Below are 27,138 nucleotides of genomic sequence, written 5' to 3'. Positions count from 1 at the left end.
AAAACATTCTCAATATATTTTTCTCAGGCCTTTAGGCCTTGGATTTGTGCTGGATTTGTGTGGTGACATTTCTATATATAACTTGCTTTTTCTCTAACTGTCCTCTTTTGGCTTGGCCCGATTTTGACATTTACTTTTCTTTAGGCTTTCTAAAATAATACTATCTGGCACACTCTTGTTATTTTCACACAAGGCTCTTCCTCTTTTCATACAGCATTCTCCTTCTTAATTTATATGCTTGGCAAGATATATTTGAAACTGAACTGTGCTTCTATAACTTCAAGGTTCTTCTGCTATAATATCGATGTGCAAATTTGAGATGGGTACAGATTTTGAAGTTGATTCAACTGTTCAGAAAACTGCCCATCACTTCCAACTAATTTGGAGGGACAATTGGAGTCTGAATCTTCTACCTCCTTAAGGCTGTTACTGGAAATCAACAAATGGAAGCTTTTCTACTGGATCCATTTTTTTTCAGTGGATAGTACCACCTTTTTGAGAAATAGCTGCCCATGTTTTTATAACTAGGTAAAAGTGCAATGTTTTCTTAAATAGAAATAAATTGCCACTAATTCTTGCTATTGCAAATAACTTTTATATCCTTACATTCCTAAAAGAGTAAGACACAACATGTAGGATACATCTGGCTGAATGTTATTATATTTTTAACTTTCCATGTATATTCCCCTGCACCCTGACAACAGTAAAATGTAAAGGCTGGCATGATTTGACAGACGGAAAGGGCCACATTGAGAAATTTAAAATTATTACGGGCTGTAAGGAATTACCTGGATTGCTGAAGAGCTGTTCTGTAATTGGCAGAACACTGAAACTGCTAGAGATGGTGTCAAGGGCTGAGATGCTTGGCAGTGTGTCTTTTGGGGTAATAGTAGTAGCAGCAATGGCTCTAAATTTACTTTAAAAAAATGTCAGGCTGCACAATGCAAACAGTCCTTGGGTTATACTATATATTATACTAGACATGTAGACAGAGGTGGGTTGCTAAGGTGGAACGGTCACGTCTACTCGCCCCCGTGGATCTGAGTGCTAGCGGAGTCCAGCGTAATTCTGCTACTGTAGCTGTGCAGGTAGCAGAATCATGCACGGAGACACAGGTGTGTCTGTGTTTTGGTCCGGTTTTGGGCACGCACGGAAACAAAAACCCACACTGAAACACGGGTGCATTTGCATCTCCGCTACTTCACCAATCCACCTTAAGCAGCCCACCTCTGCATGTAGAGAATAATCTTTTTTAAAGTGTAGAGGCATCATTCTTGTGTATTTGTTTTAATGAACTTCATACTCTGAAGAAAAAATGACGTCATACCTTCCTCCATTCTAAATGACCAAACAGCAGCAACAAGACAGCAGTGCAGCTATATTCAAAACAAACAAAAGATAGACATCAAGTCCCAAAGGTATTTTCCAAAATGCAACTGGACTTTGTTTTTCCCTACAGTCGTTTTGTTGCTCATCCAAGGAGCTTCTTCAGGGAAACGTCTTCAAGGAAAAACAAAGTCCAGTTGCTTTAAAGAATATAAACTACCTTTGGGAAAACCATGATGTAGATGACTGAGAATATCCATAGACAGATAGAAGTAGAGTTTCTGAAATCCTAATAAATGAAGAAATGGATATGAAGCTCATCATCCTGACTTCTAACACTGGAAGTTTTTAAGAAGAGATTGGACAGCAATTTGTCTGTCATTGATTGATTGATTGATTGACATAAAATACAATATAAACCCCCCTAAAAACAGTACAAAACAATTAAAACTCACAATAACATTTAAAACAGCTAAAAAACCATTCATGCCTTTCCTGGTCGAATCCCAATGGCATGCCATCTAATCAACGACCCTAGGCCTGCTGGAAGAGCCAGGTCTTTACGGCTTTTTGGAAGGCCAGTAGGGTGAGGGTAGTCTGGATCTTAGGAGGCAGCTGGTTCCAAAGAGACAGAGCAAACACAAGGCCCTCCCCTGCGAGCCAGCCGTCCAATACTGTTTAGCTGAAGTGACCTGGAGAAGATGAACCCTATGGGCACATATCGGTCACTGGGAACTATGCGGCAGGAGGCAGTCTTGAAGATAGTCTGGCCTTAAACCATGTAGGGCCAGAAATGGTATAGAGTTTCCTGCCTGAGCAGGGAGTTGGACTAGAAGACCTCCAAATCTTGTTATTTTGTTCTGTTATACTTATCTGAGTATTATGCTTGAGAATGCCCATAAAATATAGGCATTAACAAGTTGTCATTTTTATTCTTGTCGTATTTTCTTATTAATCCTGAAATGAAGATATCAATTTACTGAAGAAGAAAGTATTAAAAGTTTCACTTATCTTCAATGTTTACAAATGCATGACCTTGGTTTCATTCTGAATCCTCCTAACTTTTGATAACTTAACCTACCTTTGAGTGTTTTTGTTTGGAATTCCATGTATACAATACTGTTCTTCCCATCTATTCTTCTTCTTCCTATTTTGTCTGTTTTCCAAATATACCGTTTTTTATATCTTGTCAGATTTTGATTTTCTTATTCAAAATCTCACAAGATTTCATAGAAGGACTTCAAAACTTATGTGATTTGCCAATAAGAAACTAAAATAAGGGGTTCAACAAAGGTACCTGGGCCTGCCATATGAATCATGCCAATGGTAAAGACCCCTTGTTTGATTTGTCATTTTTTGATTAACATGTCTCTCACAGGCAGAATTGCATGGTTACAAAACAGTCCTCCATATTCCACAGAGTTTTGAGCCACAGGTGATGGTTGCCACATTTTTCACTGCTTCCGACACAAATACCCTGTATTAATGTGAATCTTATTTGGACAACTGCTCTAAGATAACTATCTTCAACAAATGTTAAATACGTTTTTTCTTCATCCTCAAATCCTTTTGTTGTCACGACTCATGCATGAAAAAAAAATCAACTAATGAAATAGCAAGTTATGGAAGATTAAATATTACTTCTGTAGGTCTCATATGAATGGAAGAAAAAGCTATTTAACTTTTACCTCTTCGATGAAGTCAGCAATTGCTTTGATCTGCTATGATAATCATAGAAAAATAGATAAGACTGCATTTTTTAAGTGGCTGGCAAAGTGCAGAGTTACGCTAGGTGAACACAGAGAAGAATATGACTTAAAGTTAAAATGTTCTCCTTCACCCTTTTTTCGCCTCACAATGATTTTAAATGGAACCATGGCACTTTTATTGACTTTAATTTTCTGTTTTAAAGAAAACCTGCATAATCATTATTTTTCAGACTTGTACTACTTGGTCAATCATTTTATTTCAATCATTGGCCAGCAAACTTATTTGAATTCCACTAAATTCAATAAGAATTATTTTCCTAAGTGAACATGATAGTAGCCTTAATATAATTTAATAATTAAAGAGCTTGATTAATGTATTAAAAACTAAGCTTACAATGTTTCTCTACTCAAATAAAAGAAAGAAATACATTCGGGAATTGTGAAGATTGAGGAAATGGATATGGATTATTTCCTCAGCCTGATATTTACTAAGAACAATGTATTTTGATATTAGTAAATGGATTCTTCTTTTTTTCCTTTAACATTTATGTTTTTTAGTCCTAATTTTCTCCATCTGGTATAATTTTTGTTCCTTTTCTTTTTAGGTATAGATAGAAATTATAACTTTTGACATGCACAAAAACAAGTCAAAACTCCCACTGGGATTGGGTGGCCTAGAAGTCAAATTAAATACCGGTAAATAAACAAACAGACAGAGAGACAGACATGCATTTCTTTAGACATTTTTCAGAACATATTCACTTTGTAGGACCATTTTCTTATTTTTTTTATTTCCACAATGTAAATTTAGAAATGTGTAAACACTGAAGTATGTTTTCCTGTATGTGAATTTCATAAAATGGTAATAAAAAAATTAAATCAAGCAAAAATAATTATCTTCCATTTTTTATTCAGGTTTGATTTTGAACTGCTACACTTCTATATAGCATGTTTATAAATGGTTTCTTCAACACATACTGGTAAACGGTTTTTAAATTTAAATATATTTCCACCTCAATATATTTTTATTTTAATGCTGAAGATACCTTAGCATTCTGGTTAATTTCACTGTCATATGAAAACAGTCTTAAAAATTTTAAACAATCAAGAAAAATGACTTTTAGGAACATTGAAAAATGTAACGATATACAGTGATCCCCCGTTTATTGCGTCCCCAACCATTGCGAACAGGGTACTTCGCTATTTTTCAACCCGGAAGTCAAAATACCATCTACGCATGCGTGCCCGGGGCACGCATGCATAGATGGCAACCGGGAGATCAGCTGCTGGGCGGCTTCCCTGAGTCTTCCCCCTCTTGCTGGCATCAGCGAGGAGTTTCCCCACCGCCCACGCAAACTCCTCGCTGCCGCCCGCCCTTCGCCCGCCCACGCCGTTCATTCTCGCCGCTTTTGAGCTGAGTCCGGAAGCGAATTCGCTCCCGGACTCAGCTCAAAAGCGCCGAGACAAGCCGTTCCTTGCCGCTTGCTATCGGCGCTTTTGAGCTGAGTCCGGGAGCGAATTCGCTCCCGGACTCGGCTCGAAAGCGCCGAGACAAGCCGTTCCTTGCCGCTTGCTATCGGCGCTTTTGAGCTGAGTCCGGGAGCGAATTCGCTCCCGGACTCGGCTCGAAAGCGCCGAGACAAGCCGTTCCTTGCCGCTTGCTATCGGCGCTTTTGAGCTGAGTCCGGGAGCGAATTCGCTCCCGGACTCAGCTCTAAAGCGCCGAGACAAGCCGTTCCTTGCCGCTTGCTATCGGCGCTTTTGAGCTGAGTCCGGGAGCGAATTCGCTCCCGGACTCAGCTCAAAAGCGCCGAGAGCCAGCGCCCCCCGGACCCCCAACCCGGGTTTGGGGGGCTGCTAGGAAGCCCTCCATGCCGGCGGCAAACAGCCGCGCCGCCCCCAATCTTCGGCTTCTCGCTAGCGCTGTGGGAGTAAAAACACCATCTGCACATGCGCAGATGGTGTTTTTACTTCCGCAGCGCTACTTCGCGAAAACCCGCTCGTTTCGGGGGGTCCTGGAACGGAACCCTCGCAACGAGCGGGGGATCACTGTAATGCACTTGATAATGCAAAATAATTACTGCTGTTTTGGAGATGTTTCTTAAAAATAGGATAAACAAATTAAGTTGGGCAATAAAGGACATATAAAGATCTTACCAATCATAGCAACTTTTCAAATATTAATATATACACTTTCCTTGGTTAATACACCACCAGTAATAAATTTTGAATAAATAAAAGGTTCAGACCTAATCTGGTTCATGTTTTAAAACTTGAATTTTAAAATTTCAGAATCAGAAGTTACATGCCTTGGCAAAAGCCTCTAGCAGCAAATATCTTGTCCCACTCAAGTTGGTCTAGGATTAAGAAAGCAAATGCCAAGATACACATTCTAGAAACAAACATCATACCATTTGTATGGATTGCTCTTTAAAAGAGAAAACCGTATGTTAAGAAAATACAGTGATCCCTCGTGTTTCGCGATCTCGATCTTTGCGAAACGCTATATCGCGATTTTTCCACCTGATGACGTCACTCCCTTCCTTTCTCATCTTTCTTTCTCTCTCTCTTTCTCTATCTTGCTTCTTCCTCTCTCACACTCTCTTCCTCCCTCTCTCATCTCTTTCTTTCCTTCTCTCTCTTTCTCTATCTCTCCCCCTCTTGCTCTCGAGCGGCGGGCGGCACCCAGGGAAGGTTCCTTCGGCCGCCCAGCAGCTGATCTGCTCGGCAGCGCAGTAGCAGCAAGGAGCCGAAGATGGGGTTTCCCCTTTGCGTGGGCAACGGGGAAACCCCATCTTCGGCTCCTCGCTGCTACTGCGCTGCCGAGCAGATCAGCTGCGGAGGGCGGACAAGCAGACAAGCGGCGGACAAGCGGCGGGCGGAAAAGCGGTGGCCGGACAAGCGGAAAAGCGGCGGACAAGCGGTGGGTGGACAAGCGGCAGAAAAGCGGCGGCCCGACAAGCGGACAAGCGGCAGACAAGCGGCGGCCGGACAAGCGGCGGAAAAGCGGCGGGCGGACAAGCAGAAAAGCGGCAGACAAGCGGGCAGGCAGGCGGCTCTTCAGCTGCTGGGTCTTCCCAGGTACGGAAGTAAAAACACCATCTGCGCATGCGCGGCCATGGAAAAAGGGGCACGCATGCGCAGATGGTGTTTTTACTTCCACACCACTACATCCCGAAAAATCGATTATCGCGAGGGGTCTTGGAACGGAACCCTCGCGATAATAGAGGGATCACTGTATATGATAAAGACTGGAGACTAAAATATATAACATGAGGGTTTTAATCACATAACCAAGATAAAGGTTCAACAATGCAGTCCTAACTTCTATAATACAACAGATTAAGGTCCTATTTACTCACTCACATAATTATAATTCCGGTTGAACACAGTTAGAACTACTAGTGGGGAATATATATAAGTTTAATGTTTCCAAATGTAAAATAATGCTCTTGGGTAAAAGGAATCCTCAATCTGAGTATTGTATTGGCAGTTCTGTGCTAGCTAAAACTTCAGAAGAGAAGGATTTAGGGGTAGTGATTTCTGACAGTCTCAAAATGGGTGAGCAGTGCAGTCAGGTGGTAGGGAAAGCAAGTAGGATGCTTGGTTGCATAGCTAGAGGTATAACAAGCAGGAAGAGGGAGATTATGATCCCGCTATATAGAGTGCTGGTGAGACCACATTTGGAATACTGTGTTCAGTTCTGAAGACCTCACCTACAAAAAGATATTGACAAAATTGAATGGGTCCAAGACGGGGTACAAGAATGGTGGAAGGTCTTAAGCATAAAACATATCAGGAAAGACTTAATGAACTCAATCTGTATAGTCTGGAGGACAGAAGGAAAAGGGGGACATGATCGAAACATTTAGATACGTTAAAGGGTTAAATAAGGTCCAGGAGGGAAGTGTTTTTAATAGGAAAGTGAACACAAGAACAAGGGGGCACAATCTGAGGTTAGTTGGGGAAAAGATTAGAAGTAACTTGAGAAAATATTATTTTACTGAAGGAATAGTAGATGCTTGGAACAAACTTCCAGCAGACGTAGTCGGTAAATCCACAGTAACTGAATTTAAACATGCTGGGATAAACATATATCCACACTAAGATAAAATACAAGAAATAATATAAGGGCAGACTAGATGCCGTCAATCTGTTTCTATGTTTCTATATATAAGACCTCATTTAAATTGCAGTCATTAAAATTTTGACTGTACTCTTCAAATAATCTAACCAAATGGAAGCTATGTAAAAAAACGTATAATTGTTTCACTATTTTATAGTGAAATAAGTGCTAGAAACTAGGAGACAGTGAGTTCTAGTCCCACCTCAGGCATGAAAAACCAGCTGGATGACTTTGGGCTAGTCATTCTCTCTCAGCCCAATTCACCACAGGGTTCTGTTTGTAGGGAAAATAGGAGGAAGGAGCATGGTGTGTGCTTGCTGTCTTGTTATTTGGAATAATACAAAGGCCATATAAATAGATAAAATAAGTCAGATCTTTTGTAGTAATATTCTTTTAGAAGGATAATGTTAACAGGCTCAGACCTAACCCCGACAATACCAAATGGCTGTGGGTATTGCCTCCAAAAGACTTTATCAACTGTCCATTCTTAGTTCTGGGGGGGGGGGGGTAAATAAATTACCCCCATCAGAACGAGTTCACAATTTGGGTGTCCTCCTACATTCCCAGCAGAGATTAGACCAACATTTTCAGCTGTATCTAGGGGGATCTTTGAACAGGTTTGCCTAGTGCACCATTGCAACCCTACTTGGATCACAAAGCTCTTCTCACAGTCACTCATGCCCTCGTCACCTCACGGTTAGATTATTGCAACAACTGAGACTACAGTTGGTCTAGAATGCAGCTGTGCAAGTTGTTGTGGGTCCACCTAGGTGCACCCACATTATAAAAATCCTCCACAAACTGCACTGGATCCTGATTGGTCTCTGGATGCAATTCAAGGTGTTGGTAATTACCTTTCAAATCCTACATGGCTTAAGGCTGGACTATCTTCGAGACCGCCTTCTATCACATGGCTCCCAGCAACCAGTAAGGGCCCACAAAGTTGGTCTTCTCTGGGTCCCATCAGCTAACCAGTATCGGATGGCGGGTCCGCGGGGGAGGACCTTCTCTGTGGCTGCCCCGGCTCTCTAGAACCAATTACCTCATGAGGTCTGGATTACCCCCATCCTATTGGCCTTCCAGAAAGTGGTAAAGACTTGGCTTTTCCGACAGGCCTGGGGCCGTTTATCCTATGGTGGTAACTAGCGAGATCCAGCCATGAACGTTATGCAGACGTTTAATTGTTGTATTATAAATTGTTTTAAAACTGTTTTAGAGGTTTAGTACTATTATTGATATTTTATATTTTCACTGTGAGCCGCCTACCATTCTTAGGGAGTTGGGTGGCATAGAAATTGAATAAATAAATTAAATAAATGTGGTATTAGTCTTCCTAGAAAAGGGGATATTTAATAAAACATTATCCTATTAATCTTCAATACACTGTTCTCAAATATACATATTCAGTGTATTGTACCTGAGAGAACTACTCACACTTTAGCCCACTTGTCAAGTTCTTCATCCAAGTAAGTTTTAATTTTCTTTGGTTGAAGACCAAGAGAATGTCCAGCAAAGTAGATGCAGTTTTCATCCTCCTTCACTAAAGTTGGATTGGCTGAAAGGGAAACAATCCAAGAAAGTTATTAACAGACTGCCATGGTTCTTATCTGTTTGAAACAAATATGAAAAATGAGAGATTCATTTATAACCGAAGACATTAACTTATATTTACCAAAATATTATCCTCCTGTTATGGGCCTTTGGTACACAGAACAAAAAGTATTTGTGAAATTGCCAAAATTATCTTCATTAAAAGGCGCAAAGATGTCCATCGGTTCTAAGTTATGTATTTACCAAAATATATCTGTTAACATTGATAATACTAATGCAAGAATTTTCATCTGCATCAACAACATGCTAGACATGCTGCACAAATATTAAAACCATACTACTTGTATCAAAATAGAGCAAAAGCATTTTAATCTACTTCTCTTTTAACACAAAAGAAGGTAAGTTGTATATACAGGGAGTGGACATAAAAATGGAAATACCTTGAAAAACCATCAAAGTATCTTTTAATATGGTGTTGGTCCACCTTTTGCGGCAAATACAGCCTCAATTCTCCGAGGTATTGATTCATACAAATTGTGAATTGTATCCAAAGGAATGTTAGCCCATTCTTCAGTTAAAACACTCTCCAGTTCCTTTAGAGATGATGGTGGTGGAAATCGACTTCTTACTTGAATCTCTAAAATCAACCATAAATGCTCAATAATGTTGAGGTCTGGTGATTGTGGTGGCCAGATGAGATGCTGAACTTCATTAGAATGTTCCTTGTGCCATTCTTTAACAATTCTTGCTCTATGGATTGGTGCATTATCATCTTGAAAGATGGCATCTCCCTATGGAAACAGTTCTTGAACCATAGGATGAATTTGGTCGGCCAAAATTCCTAAATAGTGATGGCTGTTAATTCTTCCATGAAGGAAAATCATTGGCCCGGCAGATTTCCAAGAAATAGCACCCCAGATCATCACTGAACTCCTGCCATGTTTGACGGTTGGGAGAAGGCAGTCTGGATGAAATGATTCTTTTGGCTGTCTCCAAACGTAAACACGTCCAGAGGTCGGAAAAAGAGTAAATGATGATTCATCAGAGAAAATCACATTTTGCCACTGCTCGAGGGACCATTTCTGGTGGTTTCTACACCACTCTAAGTGCTTTGAAACATTTGTCTTTGAGAGCAGAGGTTTTCTAATTGCAGCTCCTCCATGGAATCCAGATTTGTGAAGCTCCCTTCAAACAGTTTTTGTGGAAACTGGGTTCTGTACGTGTCTATTGAGCTCTGCAGTGATTTTAAGAATTGCGGTCTTGCGATCTGCTCTAACAATTCGCTTTAGACTCAGACGGTCTCCCTCAGACAACTTTGACTTTCGACCAGACCTGCGCTTGGCTGAGGATGTTTTCCCTTCTCTTTCAAAAGCAGTCATTACTTTTGAGACATTACCTCTTGAAATGCCAAACATTCGGACACTTTCTGTTACACTAGCGCCTGCCATTTGAGCACCAAAAATTTGGCCTCTCTGAAAGTCTGAGAGGTCTGCCATTTCTAGAAGGTTATAACCAATTTCCTTAAATTTCAGTTTAAAAAAAAGGTAGTTTAAAAAACATATCAAATAACAGATTTTTTAAAAAAACAAAACATTAAAATATGTCAAGCTTTGATTGATTTGAACATGTTCAAACATTATGATGCCAAAAAGTCAAGTGTTTCCATTTCTTTGTCCACTCCTTGTATGATTAAGGAAGTTGTTTATCGTCTTGGCCTCATTCTAGATATGTTTGTACTGTAACACTCCATAAAAATGATTGATGAGGAATCCTAGTTCCATTTTTTTTAGTAGTAGCATTTGATAAAAAAGGACTGATACCTACTAACAGAGGGCTACCAAGGATCAGAAGCTACCAAGAACATGAGACTAAAAACCAAGCCTAATGAAGAAAAGTTGAAGAAATGCCATATGAGCCATGGTGGCACAGTGGTTAAAATGGAGTACTGCAGGCTAGTTCTGCTGACTGCCAGCTGCTTGCAATTTGGCAGTTCGAATCTCCCCAGATTCAAGGTTGCCTCATCCTTCCATCCTTCCGAGGTCAACAAAATGAGGACCCAGATTGTTGGGGGCAATAGATCAACTCTGTAAACTGCTTAGAGAGGGCTGTAAAGCACTACAAATAAGTCTATATAAGTCTAAATGCTATTGCTATATATTTAGCTGCGCAGACAAGAAAATTGAGGAGCAGTGATAGCAGTCTTTAGATTTCTAAAGTTATTTCAGTTATGCTGTCCAATAAGATAGGACCAGAATCAACGGGCTAATATTATGGGGAATTAGATTCAATATCTATATTAGAATTCTTGCAGATTGCTTCATAAAGTGTCATGTTCCCTTTTCTTAGCAGGTTCCATGCTGAGTATAATATTGAACTGAATGAGTTCTGATGTCCATTCGAATTCTATTATTCCATGAAGGAGTTCCATTTGTGAAACATATTTCTTCTGTTTACTAATGTAAGAATTTTCATCTGCATCAACAACATGCTAAACATAAAGTATTGTCCATGCTTCAAAAATGATTTATAAGACATGTTTTGGAGAGTGGAGAACCACTCCGTCCAATATTTATTGAAGTGTGTATGCGTTTTTTCAGCTTTAAAGAAAGGTTTTGTTGCCATAATGAACTGAATGATGAAAACAGTATCTCTTTTTTCTTTTAGAGTTTTCAAAATGTGAATAACATAAGAAGTCCCTAAATTTGAATATGCAGCTATACAATAGAAAAACAAAATATGTTAGAGGTCCATACAGAAATGTCAAGAGTTTTGGATAAATGATATGTTATTTCATTTTTTATAATAACTACATAGTCTTAGAAAATAATTCTAGCATCCCCTTTTCTCGCTAATTCCCCTTTCAAGGTGACAATAGAAACATAGAAGACTTTTTAGGATCTGAGGTATAAGTATGAAATTAAAAGTGTTGTAATATGGGCAACAGGATATATAATTTTGTTACAAACTGTCTCATAACTGTCTCTTCGGAGAGGGGCGGCATACAAATCTAATAAATTTAAATATATAATATAACCAATGTAAGGTTAGTAACAAATACAATAAAGCAATTAGGAATATGGGGTGCCCATGAACTGCCCATGTTTGATTCTGTATTATTTTATTTTATTTTATTTATTTATTTCCTGTTTTTATTATTTTCATAAATAATTCAAGGCAGAGAATTTATCTTACACACCTTCTTCCTATTTTCCTCACAACAACCCTGTGAGTTGAATTGGGCAGAAAGCAATTGGCTCAGGGTCACCCAGGTGGTTTTCCTGGCTAAGGCTGGACTAGAAATCATGATCTCCTGTTTTTTAGCCAACTAAACTGGTTCTCTAGTTACCTATGGTTGATTATTAAATGACAAATTTGGAAAATTGGGTTCAAAATCAGTTTAGGAGTTAGACTTCTTTATATGTACTTCAGATTTTAATGGGATACTCTGTGTTACAAGCAGTATGCTAGTTCAACTCAAAGAATCTACATTTTAATTATTGTATAGGCATTAATTAAGCATCATTAAAATGTACCAGATGCTATTGTACTTCTGAGAATGTTAAACATATTAATGTGGCTTACTTGCTCAAGGGTTGATAAATTTTAGAGGGAGTTCTAAAATTAGAACTGAATAGAGGATATTACTGGTCAGAGAAATTATTCCTACCCTGGTCTCTTTATCAGTAGAACATAATTCCTAAATCTGTCATGGCAAACCTATGGTATGTATGCCATAAATGATATGCAGAGCCCTCTCTTCGGCATGTGCACTGTTGCCAGCTGCTCTTCCGGGTTGAGCAGCTACTCTGTGGGCATGTGCATGCCAGAACCCGGAAGAGCAGCTCACTGCCGCACATATGCACACTGGCCAGCTATTCTTTTCTGGGTTCCGGTGCTCCGGCACATGCGCACATACTCCCGTTTCTGCACTCGGTGCCAAAATGTTAGCCATCACTGCTGCATATTATCATCTCTTGTGCTATATGGATACATAGAGAAACACCCTCATAACATTTCAGCTATTAAGTAATTTTTAGAAATGGGTTAGATAAAGTAGAATGTGACTCAAATATCCATAAAAATATTTCATTTACGTTATTTATTTATTTATTTATTTATTTATTTATTTATTTATTTATTTATTTATTTATTTATTTATTTATTTATTTATTTATTTATTTATTTATTTATTTACCCGCAGATACCCACTGAGAATATTAAAAATATATGTGAATACACAGAAATGGACAAATTAACAATGTAACTAAAGGATCAAAAGGATTCAGCATACAAATCTAATAAATAACAATAATACTTGGACCAAATGGTATAAATGGACACAAAAAAGAAACACAAAATAACAGTAAAAGATGGATGAAAGAAAGAATATAAAAATGGCTTTGTACACAATGTATAAATATATAATGTATTTATATTAATATGAATGTAAATATAAAGATGTTGACCTACTTGAAGATATTAAGATGTAAATATTAAAAAACCAATAATGTGTTTTTTTTAAAGAAATTTGCTCACCCCCCAAAAAATATTAAAATGGAATATATACAGTATGTTTACTTTCTTCTTCTTACCATGATATTACATCAGTAAGGTGATAGATTATAAAGAATTTTCATTCAATAGGAAGGAAAAAGCTACAGGAGCTTGAAATATGGACTGGAATCTCATGTTAGATAAGCAGATTTCCATTCACATGCATTTTTACTCCCTCACTCTCTTTGTATGTACTTTTTAAATCTATTCCAGAAGGTTTCTCAGGAATAAATGAGTTGAGAAGCTGTAAGCAAGAAGAAATGCAATTGCTAGCTGACTCCATTCTGCTACAGGAAGGAATGCCTGAAGCAATAACGTCATGTCCCTTAATTAAACATGAGAAGAGGCGATTAGCCTGTTTCATTTCATTTCATTCCTTACTCTACTATTTTCTATATCAGGGTCATGAGGGACAATACTCCATTTATTGGAAGCTCGTGTTTTCGCATGTATCTGCTACTGATAGCTTGTACCCGAATGTGTAGAAACAGACAGCTTGAAAAAAGGTCTATTAAAATTTACATAAAAACCTTATTATATAAATACAACAGAATACTAAAGCAATTTCATTTTAGGGCTGTGGGAAAACAGAATAAATAATTGCGAAGCATTTCAAAGTAGGTTTTTGTGATGCTGCTTTTAACTTAACCGCTAATGCATCTGCCACATATAAGAGACAACTAAGTTCTTAATTGAAGCTTTAAAGGTTTTTTAGAAAATTTAGAACACAAAAACATTTCAATCTAATGTATAATATCAGCTTTTTCTGTTGTTTTTTTAAAATCAGCATCCTTATAAAAATAAAAAATCTTAGAGAAGTAAATATTATTCACACTTCTAAATTGGTTATGTCCCAAATCTTTTGTTATTTTAGAGGATATTAATGAAGTCTATAGAGATGATAAGTAGCAAATATTTTATTTGAGACTCAGAACAATAAATTTCATCAGGACTCTGTAAATCTCAGTCAAGCATTAGAGTAGGTATTTAGTTAAAAGCTTTTTTTAAAAAATGCTCAATCTCATGGCATAGAATACCAGTTGAATATTAAACCATATACTATATAAAATTCACAATTTTTCCTTTCTTATTTTTGAGTAAAAAATTGACAGATCTTCATATAAATCAACCTATTGCCCTTTTCTTAGAAATTTGAATAATTTATACTGAACAATCATCATAATACATGTCAATTCTCATTCCATTCATTTTTAATTAATTTGTGTCTTCTATATCTCTGCAACAAAGATGTTTGGAAGATATCACTATGCATCAGTCACTATTACAAACCATGAGTCACTTAAATTAACCAGTTCATTGTTTTCTAAGTATTTTTAAAATATTCACGGGTAGGACATTACAATAGGTATTGTAGATTTAAGTCACATTAGATAACCAGTTTATACTATGGCAAGTTCACTTCTCTTTTTATTTCAATCAGGACATGAGGAAAATTCCCACGAGGAAATAAAAGTACAGTGGTATCTCTACTTAAGAACTTAATTCGTTCCATAACCAGGTTCTTAAGTAGAAAAGTTTGTAAATAGAAGCAATTTTTCCCATAGGAATCAATGTAAAAGCAAATAATGCATGCAAACCCATTAGGAGAGAAATAAAACCTTGGAATTTGAGTGGGAGGAGGAGGAGGAAGAAGAGGAGGACAGTCGCTGCCGATGGAAGGTGAGGTAAGGGGTATTAAAAAAATGCAAAACTTTAAGGCTTAAAAAAAGAGAGAAATTGAGGTGGCGAAGAGGTGCATATGCCTCCCATACACCCAGCGCGAGGCTGCCTCCCATATACTGCGCCAGAGAAACCCAGGGGGAATGGCAGGAAACTGGCCAGGCCTTCGTGCCACTCTCAAATTTCCTGAGAAATTTTTCCGGGCTCGGGTTCTTAAGTAGAAAATGGTTCTTAAGAAGAGGCAAAAAAATCCTGAACACCCTGTTCTTATCTAGAAAAGTTCTTAAGTAGAGGCGTTCTTAGGTTTCTAAGCCTTATTAATTATAGGTGGTGGACAGAAAAATGGAAACACCTTGAAAAATCATCAAAATATCTCTTAATATGGTGTTGGTCCACCTTTTCTAGCAATTTCAGTCTCAATTCTCCAAGGTATTAATTCATACAAATTGTGAATTGTTTCCAAAGGAATTTTATGCCAATCTTCAGTTAAAGCACCCTCCAGTTCTTTTAGAATGAACTTGAACTTGATTAGAATGTTCCTTGTGCCATTCTTTAACAATTCTTGCTCTATAGATTGGTGCATTATCATCTTGAAAGATGGCATCCCCCTCTGGAAACAGTTCTTGAACCATAGGATGAATTTGGTTTGCCAAAATTCCTAAATAGTGATGGCTGTTAATTCTTCCATGAAGGGAAATCATTGGCCCGGCGGATTTCCAAGAAATAACATCCCAGCTCACCACTGAACCCCTGCCATGTTTGACGGTTGGGAGAAGGCAGTCTGGATGAAATGATTCTTTTGGCTGTCTCCAAACGTAAACACGGCCGGAGGTCAGAAAAAGGGTAAACAATGATTCGTCAGAGAAAATCACATTTCGCCACTGCTCAAGGGACCATTTCTGGTGGTTTCTACACCACTCTAAATGCTTTGAAACATCTGTCTTTGAGAACAGAAGTTTTCTAATTGCAGCTCTTCAGTGGAATCCAGATTTGTGAAGCTCCCTTCGAACAGTTTTTGTGGAAACTGGGTTCTGTACGTGTCTATTGAGCTCTGCAGTGATTTTAGGAGCTGTGGTCTTGCGATCTGCTCTAACAATTTTTGCTTTAGAGTCCGACGGTCTCTCTCAGACAACTTCGACTTTCGACCAGACCTGTGATTGGCTGAAGACGTTTTCTCTTCTCTTTCAAAACCAGTCATTACTTTTGAGATATTACTTCTTGAAATGCCAAACATTCGGGCACTTTCTGTTACACTAGTGCCTGCCATTTGAGCACCAACGATTTGGCCTCTTTGAAAGTCTAAAAGGTTTGCCATTTCTAGAAGGTTATAACCGATTTCCTTACACTTCTTTTTTAAAAAGGTAGTTTAAAAAATATATCAAATAACAGAATTAATTAAGAAAACACATAAAAATAGGTCACGTTTTGATTGATTTGAACATGTTCAAACATTATGATGCCAAAAAGTGAAGTGTTTCCATTTTTGTGTCCACACCCTGTAGGTTTCTAGATACCGTATATACTCGAGTATAAGCCGACCCGAGTATAAGCCGAGGCACCAATTTTTGCCACAAAAACTGGGAAAACGTATTGACCCGAGTATAAGCCGAGGTTAGAAAATGCAGTGGCTACTGGTAACTTATAAAAATGGAAAACAATAAAATTACATTAATTGAGACATGTTTTAGAATATTTATTTTAAAGAAAACCAGTAAACTAGCTCTGTAAATTTAAAAGAGGGTAAACAAATTAACAATATTAACAATAAATTAAAAAGTAAAAAAAGTAGCTCGATCAGCAATAAAGCTAAAACCTAAGAGTTAAAATCCTTCAAAACTGGATTCCTTCTCATCATTAATTGGATTTACATTATTGTTCTGTTTTTATATATGCTGTGAGCCACCCTGAGTCCTTGGAGAGGGATGGCATACAAATCCAATTAAATAAATAAATAAACAAACAAACAAATAAATAAATAAGTGTATCCAAAGAAGAGCTTCAGTATTAGCTGCTGTGAGGTTATCAGCATAGAAAACCAAATAGATAGATAGATAGATAGATAGATAGATAGATAGATAGATAGAGATAGATAGAAAGATAGATAGACAGACAGACAGATAGAAAAATAGATAGATAGATAGATAGATAGATATAGATACAGATAGATAGATAGATAGATAGATAGATAGATAGAAAGAAAAATAGATAGAAAGAAAAATAGATAGATAGAAAGATAGACAGATAGAAAAATAGATAGATAGATAGATAGATAGAAATAGATACAGATAGATAGATAGATAGATAGATAGATAGATAGAAAAATAGATAGAAAGAAAAATAGATAGATAGATAGAAAGATAGACAGATAGAAAAATAGATAGATAGAAATAGATACAGATAGATAGATAGATAGATAGATAGACAGACAGACAGACAGACAGACAGACAGACAGACAGACAGACAGATAGAGATAGATAGAAAGATAGACAGACAGACAGAAAAATAGATAGATAGATAGATAGATAGATAAATAGATAGATAGATAGATAGATAGATAGAAAGAAAAATAGATAGATAGAAAAATAGATAGATAGAAAGATAGACAGATAGAAAAATAGATAGATAGATAGATAGATAGATAGATAGATAGAAATAGATACAGATAGATAGATAGATAGATAGATAGATAGATAGATAGATAGATAGATAGATAGATAGATAGATAGACAGAGAGACAGACAGACAGACAGACAGGGAAACAGACAGACAGACAGACAGACTAGCGAGACAAGCAAAACTTGCTAAACACAGACAGCTCTTGTGGTTTTGTATCCTAAATATGCAGGTCCTATTTAGAATCAAACTCATTTTTAAAATATGTAAAATGCTTCCCCTCATACTTGTTAATTGAAACTTGCTCTCAAACCCACTTTATAAAAGGCAACTTTTAAAGATCCACAAACACACTTTAGGAATTCCTGTCTAGCTCTGCCTCATAACACATTATTAGATCCTATCCAAGCAAGGACAGCAACTACCACAAAATACCATTTTTTAAACAGTTTAAATCCTTTCAAAGGAGGGGGGGGGGAATCTGACAGCAGGGGGCCTTTTTAATCCAACTAAGGGCAATGCAGAGAGAGCAAGGAATAGTTACTGTAAACCTGTTGACAAATACACACAGGGAGTAAAAAAAAAACCCTCTGGGTTTCAGCAAGAGGTAGCTGGCTTTTTTCACGGTGGGGGGGAGAGGGGGCATGCACACACACACACACACACACACGACCTCACCGGCTTCCCATTGCTTTTTTCCCCTCTCGGTTGGAGCAAATGGCTGCCTCCTTTGCTTGAGCCAGGGAGAGGAAGCACCAGCCCCACCCCTCCCACAGCTCCTACGGTGTGCGAGAGGGGACAAAACCTGTTGCCTCCTCGCTCTGGCTCAAGCAATGGCGCCCTCTTGTGGTGACTTTGTCAATGACCCAAGTATAAGCCAAGGTTGTGTTTTTCAGCCCATTTTTTGGGCTGAAAAACTCGGCTTATACTCGAGTATATACGGTAATTTATTTTATTTATTAGATTTTTATGCCGCCCCTCTCTGCAGACTCGGGGCGGCTAATGCATCTATTATTTCTCATTAATATATATTGTCCTTTCCTGTATTAATCTGAGCTTCATGAGAATAATAAATACTGAAACTCTTAGATTGGGATTTAGTTAAATGCCAAAAAGTAAACCAACACAAAACCAAACTGTATGAGATTTCCAGTCAATCAAAATGTGTAATTTCTTTTGGACCAACAGCTAATGTCTTGCCATTCTACTGGTTTCTTTTAAATGACGGTCCCATTTTGATTTATTTATTTTATTTATTTATTTATTTTGTCCAATACACATTGAGAGTTTTAGTGGGTATATGTATGTATGTATGTATGTATGTATATATATGACGGTCTTGGTATATTCGGGTTTTTTCCCGTGTAGGATTTGGAAATTTCTGGCGACGTTTCGACGAGGTCCTACTCGTCATCTTCAGGCTGGTGTTCCTGTCCTTGTTCACCCTAGGGTGAACAACGACAGAAACACCAGCCTGAAGATGACGAGTGGGACTTCGTCGAAACATTGCCAGAAATTTTCAAATCCTACATGGGAAGAAACCCGAATATGCCAAGACCATCATACCTGTACCCGTGAAAATCTACGAAAACAAGTATATATATACAAGGACTGGTTCTGTAGAGAAAGGATTTTTCACGGACTGGAGGGAGTGTGATTTTGCAACCTGTGGATAGGGCTTCATTTGTTTGTGCAGTTTGGTTGCTGGAATGCTGAGGACCAGTGCCAGTCCATGGACCAGGGGTTGAAACCCCTGCAGTAAACCATAAGAAAATAATGTAGGTGTGTTAGGTAGAATTATTTGCAATTATGTGCAATGGCATTCTATGACACTCTTAATTTTGTACTCACTAGACTCTTTTGTATTAAAAAATTGCAAAGCTTCAGTATTGTAGCCCTCAAGCTAATGAGCCAGGCTTATGGCACCTACAACTATAACTTTGAAACTCCCAATATAAGTAGTCCCAGAACCACAGAAGAACTACGGTTGTCATTATCTAATTTTTTTTAAAAAAATAGATCTTTCTGACTTTTTTTTTACCATGCAAGTATTGTTACTGATCTATGTCCATGTTACATGTACTGTGTCCATGCAAGCAAATATAAACAATTTCTGCAATGTTTCTTTGCTTGTGCAAATAATGCATCTGCAAAGCAATGCTGAATTTTGGGAAAAATTGCCTTTGTTCTGAAAATTTCACCGTAAGAGCACTATTTGTATGCTGAGCACAGAGAAGGGCTGTATGTGCAACCTAGAAGCAACTATGTTTGCTCTTGCAATTCTCTTCTTCAATATTTACTATCATGATCCGTATTCTGTTAATAAGTAATTATCTCTTTGTAAAGTATACTAGGGTAGTTGCTGACAAGGAGGGGGGGGACTAAAGAATGCTTCTCCTGATATGCTTGTTTAATTTTGAAACTGTCATGGTAAAGTGATTATAAGGAATGCTTTGTAGATGTGTATTTAAGAGTTTTCTAGGTAGGTAGGTTGATAGGTAAGTAGGTAATAAAACCAAATATGAACCTTGAATTAGGAGAGCAGAGAAATACCACGTGACTTTACCTTTATAGGTGCATTGTACACTGCAACATTTATCCATTCTCAACTAAATTGCCCAAATCATAAATCAGAATCAAAGATTTTTCAGAGCCAAAAGGAAAATCTTTACCTCCAGTTATAAGTAAGAAAATGTTAATCTGAAAATTCTATAATTGGAAAAACTATACAGCTGAATAAAAACAACGAAGAGACAAATTCATTGGCTAAACTGAGTTTTTGCCCTGACTTATACATATTTTAAAGCATTTGCCTTTGTAAAATCCATCAAATTTCAATGCAGACTCTCCTATTTTCCTCTAGAAGACTTGTCAAAATCAGACTTGTTAAAGCCTACCTCAAAAAACGGAAAGCACAATTCGTTCTCAAAGAGATAGACATATAGAAATACTACTGTTTAGATATAGATACAGTAGATAGAGTAGAATTTTATTGGCCAAGTGTGATTGGGCACACAAGGAATTTGTCTGGTGCATACGCTCTCAGTGTACATTAAAAAAAAGATATGTTCGTCAAGAATCATAAGGTACAACACTTAATGATAGTTTGGGTACAAATATACAATCAAATCATATTAGGAACCAGTCAATATAAATTGTAAGGATGCAAGCAACGAAGCAGGGATGAAATGCTCCCAGTTCACTCATGCCTGTCGGTAGTAGTAAGTTTGCCTGCAATATTGCATTCTAACTATTGTGCCACATGGCTCCTATCCAAGTAATGAAATCATTCAGAACTAGGAATTCTACTGCAAAGTGGCATTGATTACCTCATTGAGTTACCTCTTTGATCCCTGCAACAGGTAAAAAGCTTGAGGAAAAAGCATATTGGGCCAGATAACTTGTGGGACCACCTTCTGCCGTATGAATCTCAGTGACCAGTTAGGTCTCATAGAGTCGGCCTTCTCCAGGTCCCGTCAACCAGACAATGACGCTTGGCAGGGCCTAGGGGAAGGGCCTTCTCTTTGGGGGGCCCAGCCCTCTGGAATCAGCTCCTCCCAGAGATACCTACACTCACCTTCCGTAAGAGTCTTAAGACTCATTTGTGTTGCCAGGCTTGGGGCAATTAGATATTAGGCCCCCTGGTTGATGAATGTTATGAGTGGCTGAGGTCTGAGTGTGTACAATTGATTTTTAAAATATCAGGGATTTTAGGTTAGATATTTAGCCAATTAATTGGATTTATTATTGTATTTTATTGTTTTTATTATATGTTGTAAGCCCCCCCGAGTCTTCGGAGTGCAAAGAATGAATGAATGAATGAATGAATGACTTAATGCATATCCCTTGTTCAAAACTAGGGGAGCAAATCAGCCTGCATAGAAACATAGGTTGAAAACTACAACTGCCACCACCATAAAATATGATTCATTTGGGAAAGATCTACCTAAAAATGTGGGAAAGTTAACTATACACATGCCTTTGTGTCTACATATAGACTGATCACATAAAGGGCATAGCAAATTAGCATATATTGTTAAAGTATAACTTAGGATGTGTTCTTCACAATACTTTGCATATTATTAAAATAGATGTGAATGGTAGCAAATGTAAATTTTGCAGAATTTTTTCTTTTCTTAAAAAAAACAATCACAAAGTGATGGAATGAAATAATACATGAAAAACACATTACTATGTTTAAAATATAATACCATTTAAAGCCATTTAATGGTAATCTTGATGCCTTTATTCAGATATATCCCTGCATTCTCAAATAATGGAATTATATTACTGCAATTACTGAAAACTAATGAGTATTCAGATTTGACTTCAGATTGGTTTAGAGCAGTATTTTTCAACCATGGCAATGTTAAGATATGTTAAGAGAAAATATTTGAGAATCTTCTTTCCTGAATACTCCTTATGAGATATTTTTCAAATGAATGGAATGGAAGCCATTACAAACACCTAATTCCTAAGAGTAGCAAACAGGCTTATCACCAGATTTAAGAAATGTTTAAGAAATGTTTTTCTTACTGACTGTATTTATTTTAATCAAGTATTTTACTATCAATATATTATCTCTTTCTCTTTGCACTTTAATGCAATTACTCCTAAATTTTAGATATGAAATAGTTACATCAAACATCATATTAGAAGAAACATGTACAACAGAAACGAGCTGTACAATATAAATGTATTTCAAATACATACTTCTAAGTATCAAGAACATTGTTTTAATTGATCAATCTGTACAATTATTTAATTAACCATTAAGGCCAACTATCCTAGTGTAATTATTTCTCTTAGATTGTGCTCATTCCAGACATTTATATGGAAAATCTTGATGGATTCTAACAATTAACAACAAGACAGCTAAGCCTGTAGGCTTGAGGCTTTTATTTATATATATTTTTATTGGGCAATAAGTACTAAGCGCAAGCAACAAAAATCTATTAAAATATGCTCTTGCCTACAATTTTCAATCAGGTACTATATTGTTCAGGGAGGCTGAATAACAGCATAAGCACTATACAAGGGCTGCGGAGTATTCATTCAATGCCCTGGCTTTCAGGACAGGCATGAGAACATAAAGTATTCAACTTGAGGTCTTGATTCAGCAACGCAAGGCACACGCTGGGTTCAGAGAGGTGGTTGGCATAGCTCCTTTGTTATATGAAGCTGCGATGATTCCCAGATTTACAACAGAGGCATGCAAAAAAAAAAAAAAAAAAAAACCCTGCACCTTAGTATAATTGTACTTCTTACTTGGAGGCAGATCTGTCACTTTGGGAATGTGGAAACATTCACGGAGGTGTTTTAGCTCATCTTCTTCATCTAAGTGCAGAGCGACTTCCTTATCAACCGGACTGCACGCTAGTTGCAAAGCAATTGTTTCTACAATGCTTGCTGGTGAGACATGAGAAGGCAGATCCATTTTCCAGGAACACATTTCTCATTCTAAAGACAGAGAGACAAAGGGAGAGAGAAAGAAATCTCCATTTAGAGGCTATGCCATGCATATGGGCTAGTGTCTGATGGGAAGATTATAGTTATGTATGAGCAGCCAACTACAAGCTTTTAAAAATGAAAAGCTTGGCAGTGTGAGAAAAAAAAGTGAGAACTTCTCAATTCCAGCATTTTTCTAGGCAGCAGACTGCTGCAGCCCCGAAGCTATTAGTTTTAAATATAATCTTTCCCCATAAAGCTCTATATCAGCAATTTCTCTGTTCTACCACTGCTTCAGCAGCAGTAACAAATTCTATAGTGTCGTTCACACTTGCAGATTCAGAAAGCTGCCGGCAGCATGATTGCTTCCACAATCTGTGCTCCTGAAAATAGCAGGTGTATCACCACATTTAAACCGATGTTTTTCAAACCCAAGCCGCCTTTATTTTCCTTGGCATCCTCATTTACATAAACTAAGAATATAGAAATGTATAGATTAGAAGGAATAACTAGAGAAGGGCAATCTCAGACTTCCATAAACAATCCTTAAGACAGTGGCCCTCAACCTGGGGATCGGGGCCCATTTGGGGGTCGAGCAACTGTTACACAGACCATGGGAAAAGACAAATTTCCCATGGTGTTAGGAACTAAAGCTTCTAATCTGGTGCCTTGGAACATATTTTTACAATCCAATCAGGCGCTTACAATTGGAATGTCCCTCTGACCTTCCTGCCAATCAGCTTAAAGCTCTGCTGGGATAATTGGTACTACATTTATGGCTGGGATCACCACAACATGAGGAACTGTATTAAGGGGTCGGGGCATTAGAACCACTTTCTTAAGAGGATCTTCACTTTTGAGATCAGGTGCATCACAGGTTTTAAGGGGCATCGATGCTCCTTCACAAATTACCCCCCCAAAGGTCCTTCCACCCTCTTTCCCTCCATTCATTTCATTCTTCATCCTTCCTCCCTCCATTTCTCCTTCCTTCCTTGCTTCCTTCCTTCCTCTCTACCTCTCTTTTCCCTCTCTCTCATTCTCTCCTTCCAGGTCTCTCTCATTCCTGCGTTGGCTCCAAAACGGGGGGGGGGGGACCCGGCCGTGTTGGAGGGAAACGGGGTGGGGAAGAGACGTGCTGCCAGGCACTCGGCTCCAGCCCCTCCCATCTTTTCATCCTTCCTCTCCGAAGCTTCGTCCTCCCTCTCCAACCCCCACCCCCTGCGGAGAGGGGCGGCATACAAATCCAATAAATAAATAATAAATAAATAAACCGGTAGAATGGTTTTCCATTTGGAGACGACTTCTAGATTTTGTGTTCATAAAAACAGAAAACAAACAAACCAAAAATGACTTTTGGTTTTGATTATCAGAATGTTACTTAGAAGCAGCTAGTATTGTTTGCTGGCATAGTTGCAATCTCAATATTACTTTTTACTTTTAATTTTTACTAATTAGTAAGGCAGTCCTCAATTTGCAACAGTTTGTTAGTGACCGTTCAAAGTTACAATGCGACTAAAAAAAGTGACTTATGACCATTAATGGCCATTGCAGCATCCAAAAAGTGAAAAAAAAGAAAGTGACTCATGCTTTTCCACTTACAACTGTTGCATTATCTCCATAGTCACAACATCAAAATTCAGCAGCTTGGCAACTAATTCATGTTTATGATGGTTCCAATATCCCAAGGTCACATGACCCTCTTTTGCAACCTTCTGAGAAGCAAAGTCAATGGGGGAAGCCAGATTCACTTAGCAACCATTTACTCATTTATCAACTGCAGTGATTCACTTAACTGTGGCAAGAAAGGTCATACAAAAAGAGGGGAAATTCACTTAACTAATGTCTCCCTTAGCAACATAAATTTTGGGCTGCTATGATTGTAAATCAAGGACTACCTGTAATGTAGCTGCAACCTCAATTTTACTTTTTATTAACCACTAATGATTTACCCAATCCCTAATTTGAGATTGCAACTACATTAAAAAAAAAGTTGAAAATCACTGGTTTTTATTTCTGTCCCCTTTTTGACTCAGATTTCTTTCCCTTCTTTTCCCCATTGTCGAATTGTCTTTATTTCTTTTTAACATAAATTTTAATTTAAAAATTATAAAATCAAACCAAAAAAGAAAACGGCAACGTAACCAGCAGTTTATCAATATTTCTTCTCCAGGATGAATGATTTTCGGACTTCCCTGAAGCATCCAGAAGGCAAAAAATGGCCCAACGGCCATTCAGAAAGTTTTTCACCCTCCCCAGGCATTGGCGGGGTGGTGGTGGTGCAGAGTAGGAGACTTGTGCATGCATGCATGGGGGAATGGTGGGCACTGTATTATGGGTGTGGGTACGGACATGTGTGCTAGCGCATGCGTGTGCACCCTTTTGGCACCCAAGCAAAAAAAGGTTTGCCATCAATGCTCTAAGCCACAGGTTCAGCTCCTGTTTCTGTTTCGAGAGAAGGTAGGTAGGTAGGTAGGTAGGTAGGTAGGTAGGTAGATAGATGATAGATAGATAGATAGATAGATAGATAGATAGATAGATAGATAGATAGATAGATAGATAGATAGATAATCAGAAAAGCCAGTCATATAACAGCATAGAAACTTTTCCTAATATTAACACAATTTTAGTATAAACCACTCCTCAAACTCCATTTTCATTGGCATAGGGCTGCACATCCACCGCAGCCACGCTTACCCCCGGCCCCCTAGGTCAAATACAACCCTAATGTGGCCCTCAATGAAATCAGGCTTGACACCCCTGCTCTAAATGTAGAGGCATTTGATTCCAAAAAAAATTAATAGACCATAGTTGTATTATCAAACTGAGTACTGTATACAGGAACACAAACTGTATTTAAGTAATTCTACTAATTGGATGTCCCTATATGTATGACCCAGAAGGCCAGTTATTTACTAGTAATTTAAATTACCCAAAACTCCCACCAATGCAGGGAATGACAAAAAAGATAGGGCTAAACCAGGAGAGATACAGAACCACACTGCAACATTCTTCTCCAAAGTACTCAAAATTTCCACTATTGGTTCTCTGGAATCTGTCAGAACCTGCTGGATTTCACACCCTGGAATAGATATATCTAATGGTTTCATATTTTTAATTGTAGTTTTAGTTTATTTTTTCTTTTAATGAATGTCTCAGTTTTTTGGTTCACCATACAGAGTTTCTCAGATAGATGGACATCCAAAAAATGTCTAAAGATATAAACAAATGTGAACAACTAGAATTAATATCAGCTCAGTAAAATTATCCATGTAAAATGTAAGTAAACTTATTTACTGACAAATGCCAAAAAAAGAGAGACCAGGTGTCCCTGTGCCTTATTTTAACTAGAACAAAGTGAACCAACCAAAGTGTGTCTAGTTGCTTATTCAAATGATTGTGATGATAAGCATATTTCACAAAAAACTGTAAAAATGCCTGCCATCAAATGATTAATCAATGTAGTCAAACATCAGAAAAGGAAGAATAGGTATACAGAAGACAGAAGAGAAAGAATCTGAAGGACACAAGAGTCTGAAAATAGTTATATATAGTATATTATCTGCTATAACTTCCTACCTCTCAATGACTACTTCAGCTTCAACAGCAATAATACACAAGCACACAATAGGTTTAGGTTTAGGTTTACAGTATTGGATTTATATGCCGCCCCCTCCGCAAACTCGGGGCGGCTCACAACAATAATAAAAAACAGTACAGTACACAATACCAAATCCAATGCCCACCCATCCAGTTCCAATTTAAATTAATAATCTCATAAAAAACAGTATATATAAAAAACAGGCACACAGTCAATCAATCAACAAAACAACATGGGCAAGGGGGAGGTGTTTTAGTTCCCCCATGCCTGATGGCAAAGGTGGGTCTTAAGGAGTTTACGAAAGGCAGGGAGGGTGGGGGCAATCCTAATCTCAGGGGGGAGCTGGTTCCAGAGGGTCGGGGCCCCCACAGAGAAGGCTCTTCCCCTGGGTCCCGCCAGACGACATTGTTTAGTCGACGGGACCCGGAGAAGGCCAACTCTGTGGGACCTAACCGGTCGCTGGGATTCGTGCGGCAGGAGGCGGTCCCGAAGATATTCTGGTCCGGTGCCATGAAGGGCTTTATAGGTCATA

General features: G+C 38.0%; 1 protein-coding gene across 3 annotated transcripts in view; it reads right to left on the bottom strand.

Annotated features, from left to right (window-relative positions):
* KYNU (kynureninase) overlaps positions 1-27,138 on the bottom strand; it is a 150,618-nt gene that overhangs the window by 102,968 nt on the left and 20,512 nt on the right. For all 3 annotated transcript variants that reach the window (XM_070731466.1, XM_070731471.1, XM_070731458.1), the window contains 2 exons: positions 22,829-23,020; positions 8,596-8,716 (listed from right to left, as the gene is read on the bottom strand). In XM_070731466.1, coding sequence (XP_070587567.1) covers positions 8,596-8,716; positions 22,829-23,012 — 305 coding nt within the window. In that variant the 5' untranslated portion in view covers positions 23,013-23,020. The remainder of the gene's footprint in view (positions 1-8,595; positions 8,717-22,828; positions 23,021-27,138) is intronic.

Source organism: Erythrolamprus reginae, chromosome 1, assembly GCF_031021105.1.
Source record: "Erythrolamprus reginae isolate rEryReg1 chromosome 1, rEryReg1.hap1, whole genome shotgun sequence".
In the NCBI taxonomy this organism is placed as follows: domain Eukaryota; kingdom Metazoa; phylum Chordata; class Lepidosauria; order Squamata; family Dipsadidae; genus Erythrolamprus; species Erythrolamprus reginae.
Note: the sequence above shows the minus strand (reverse complement) of the source record. Positions and strands in the feature narration are given on the sequence as shown.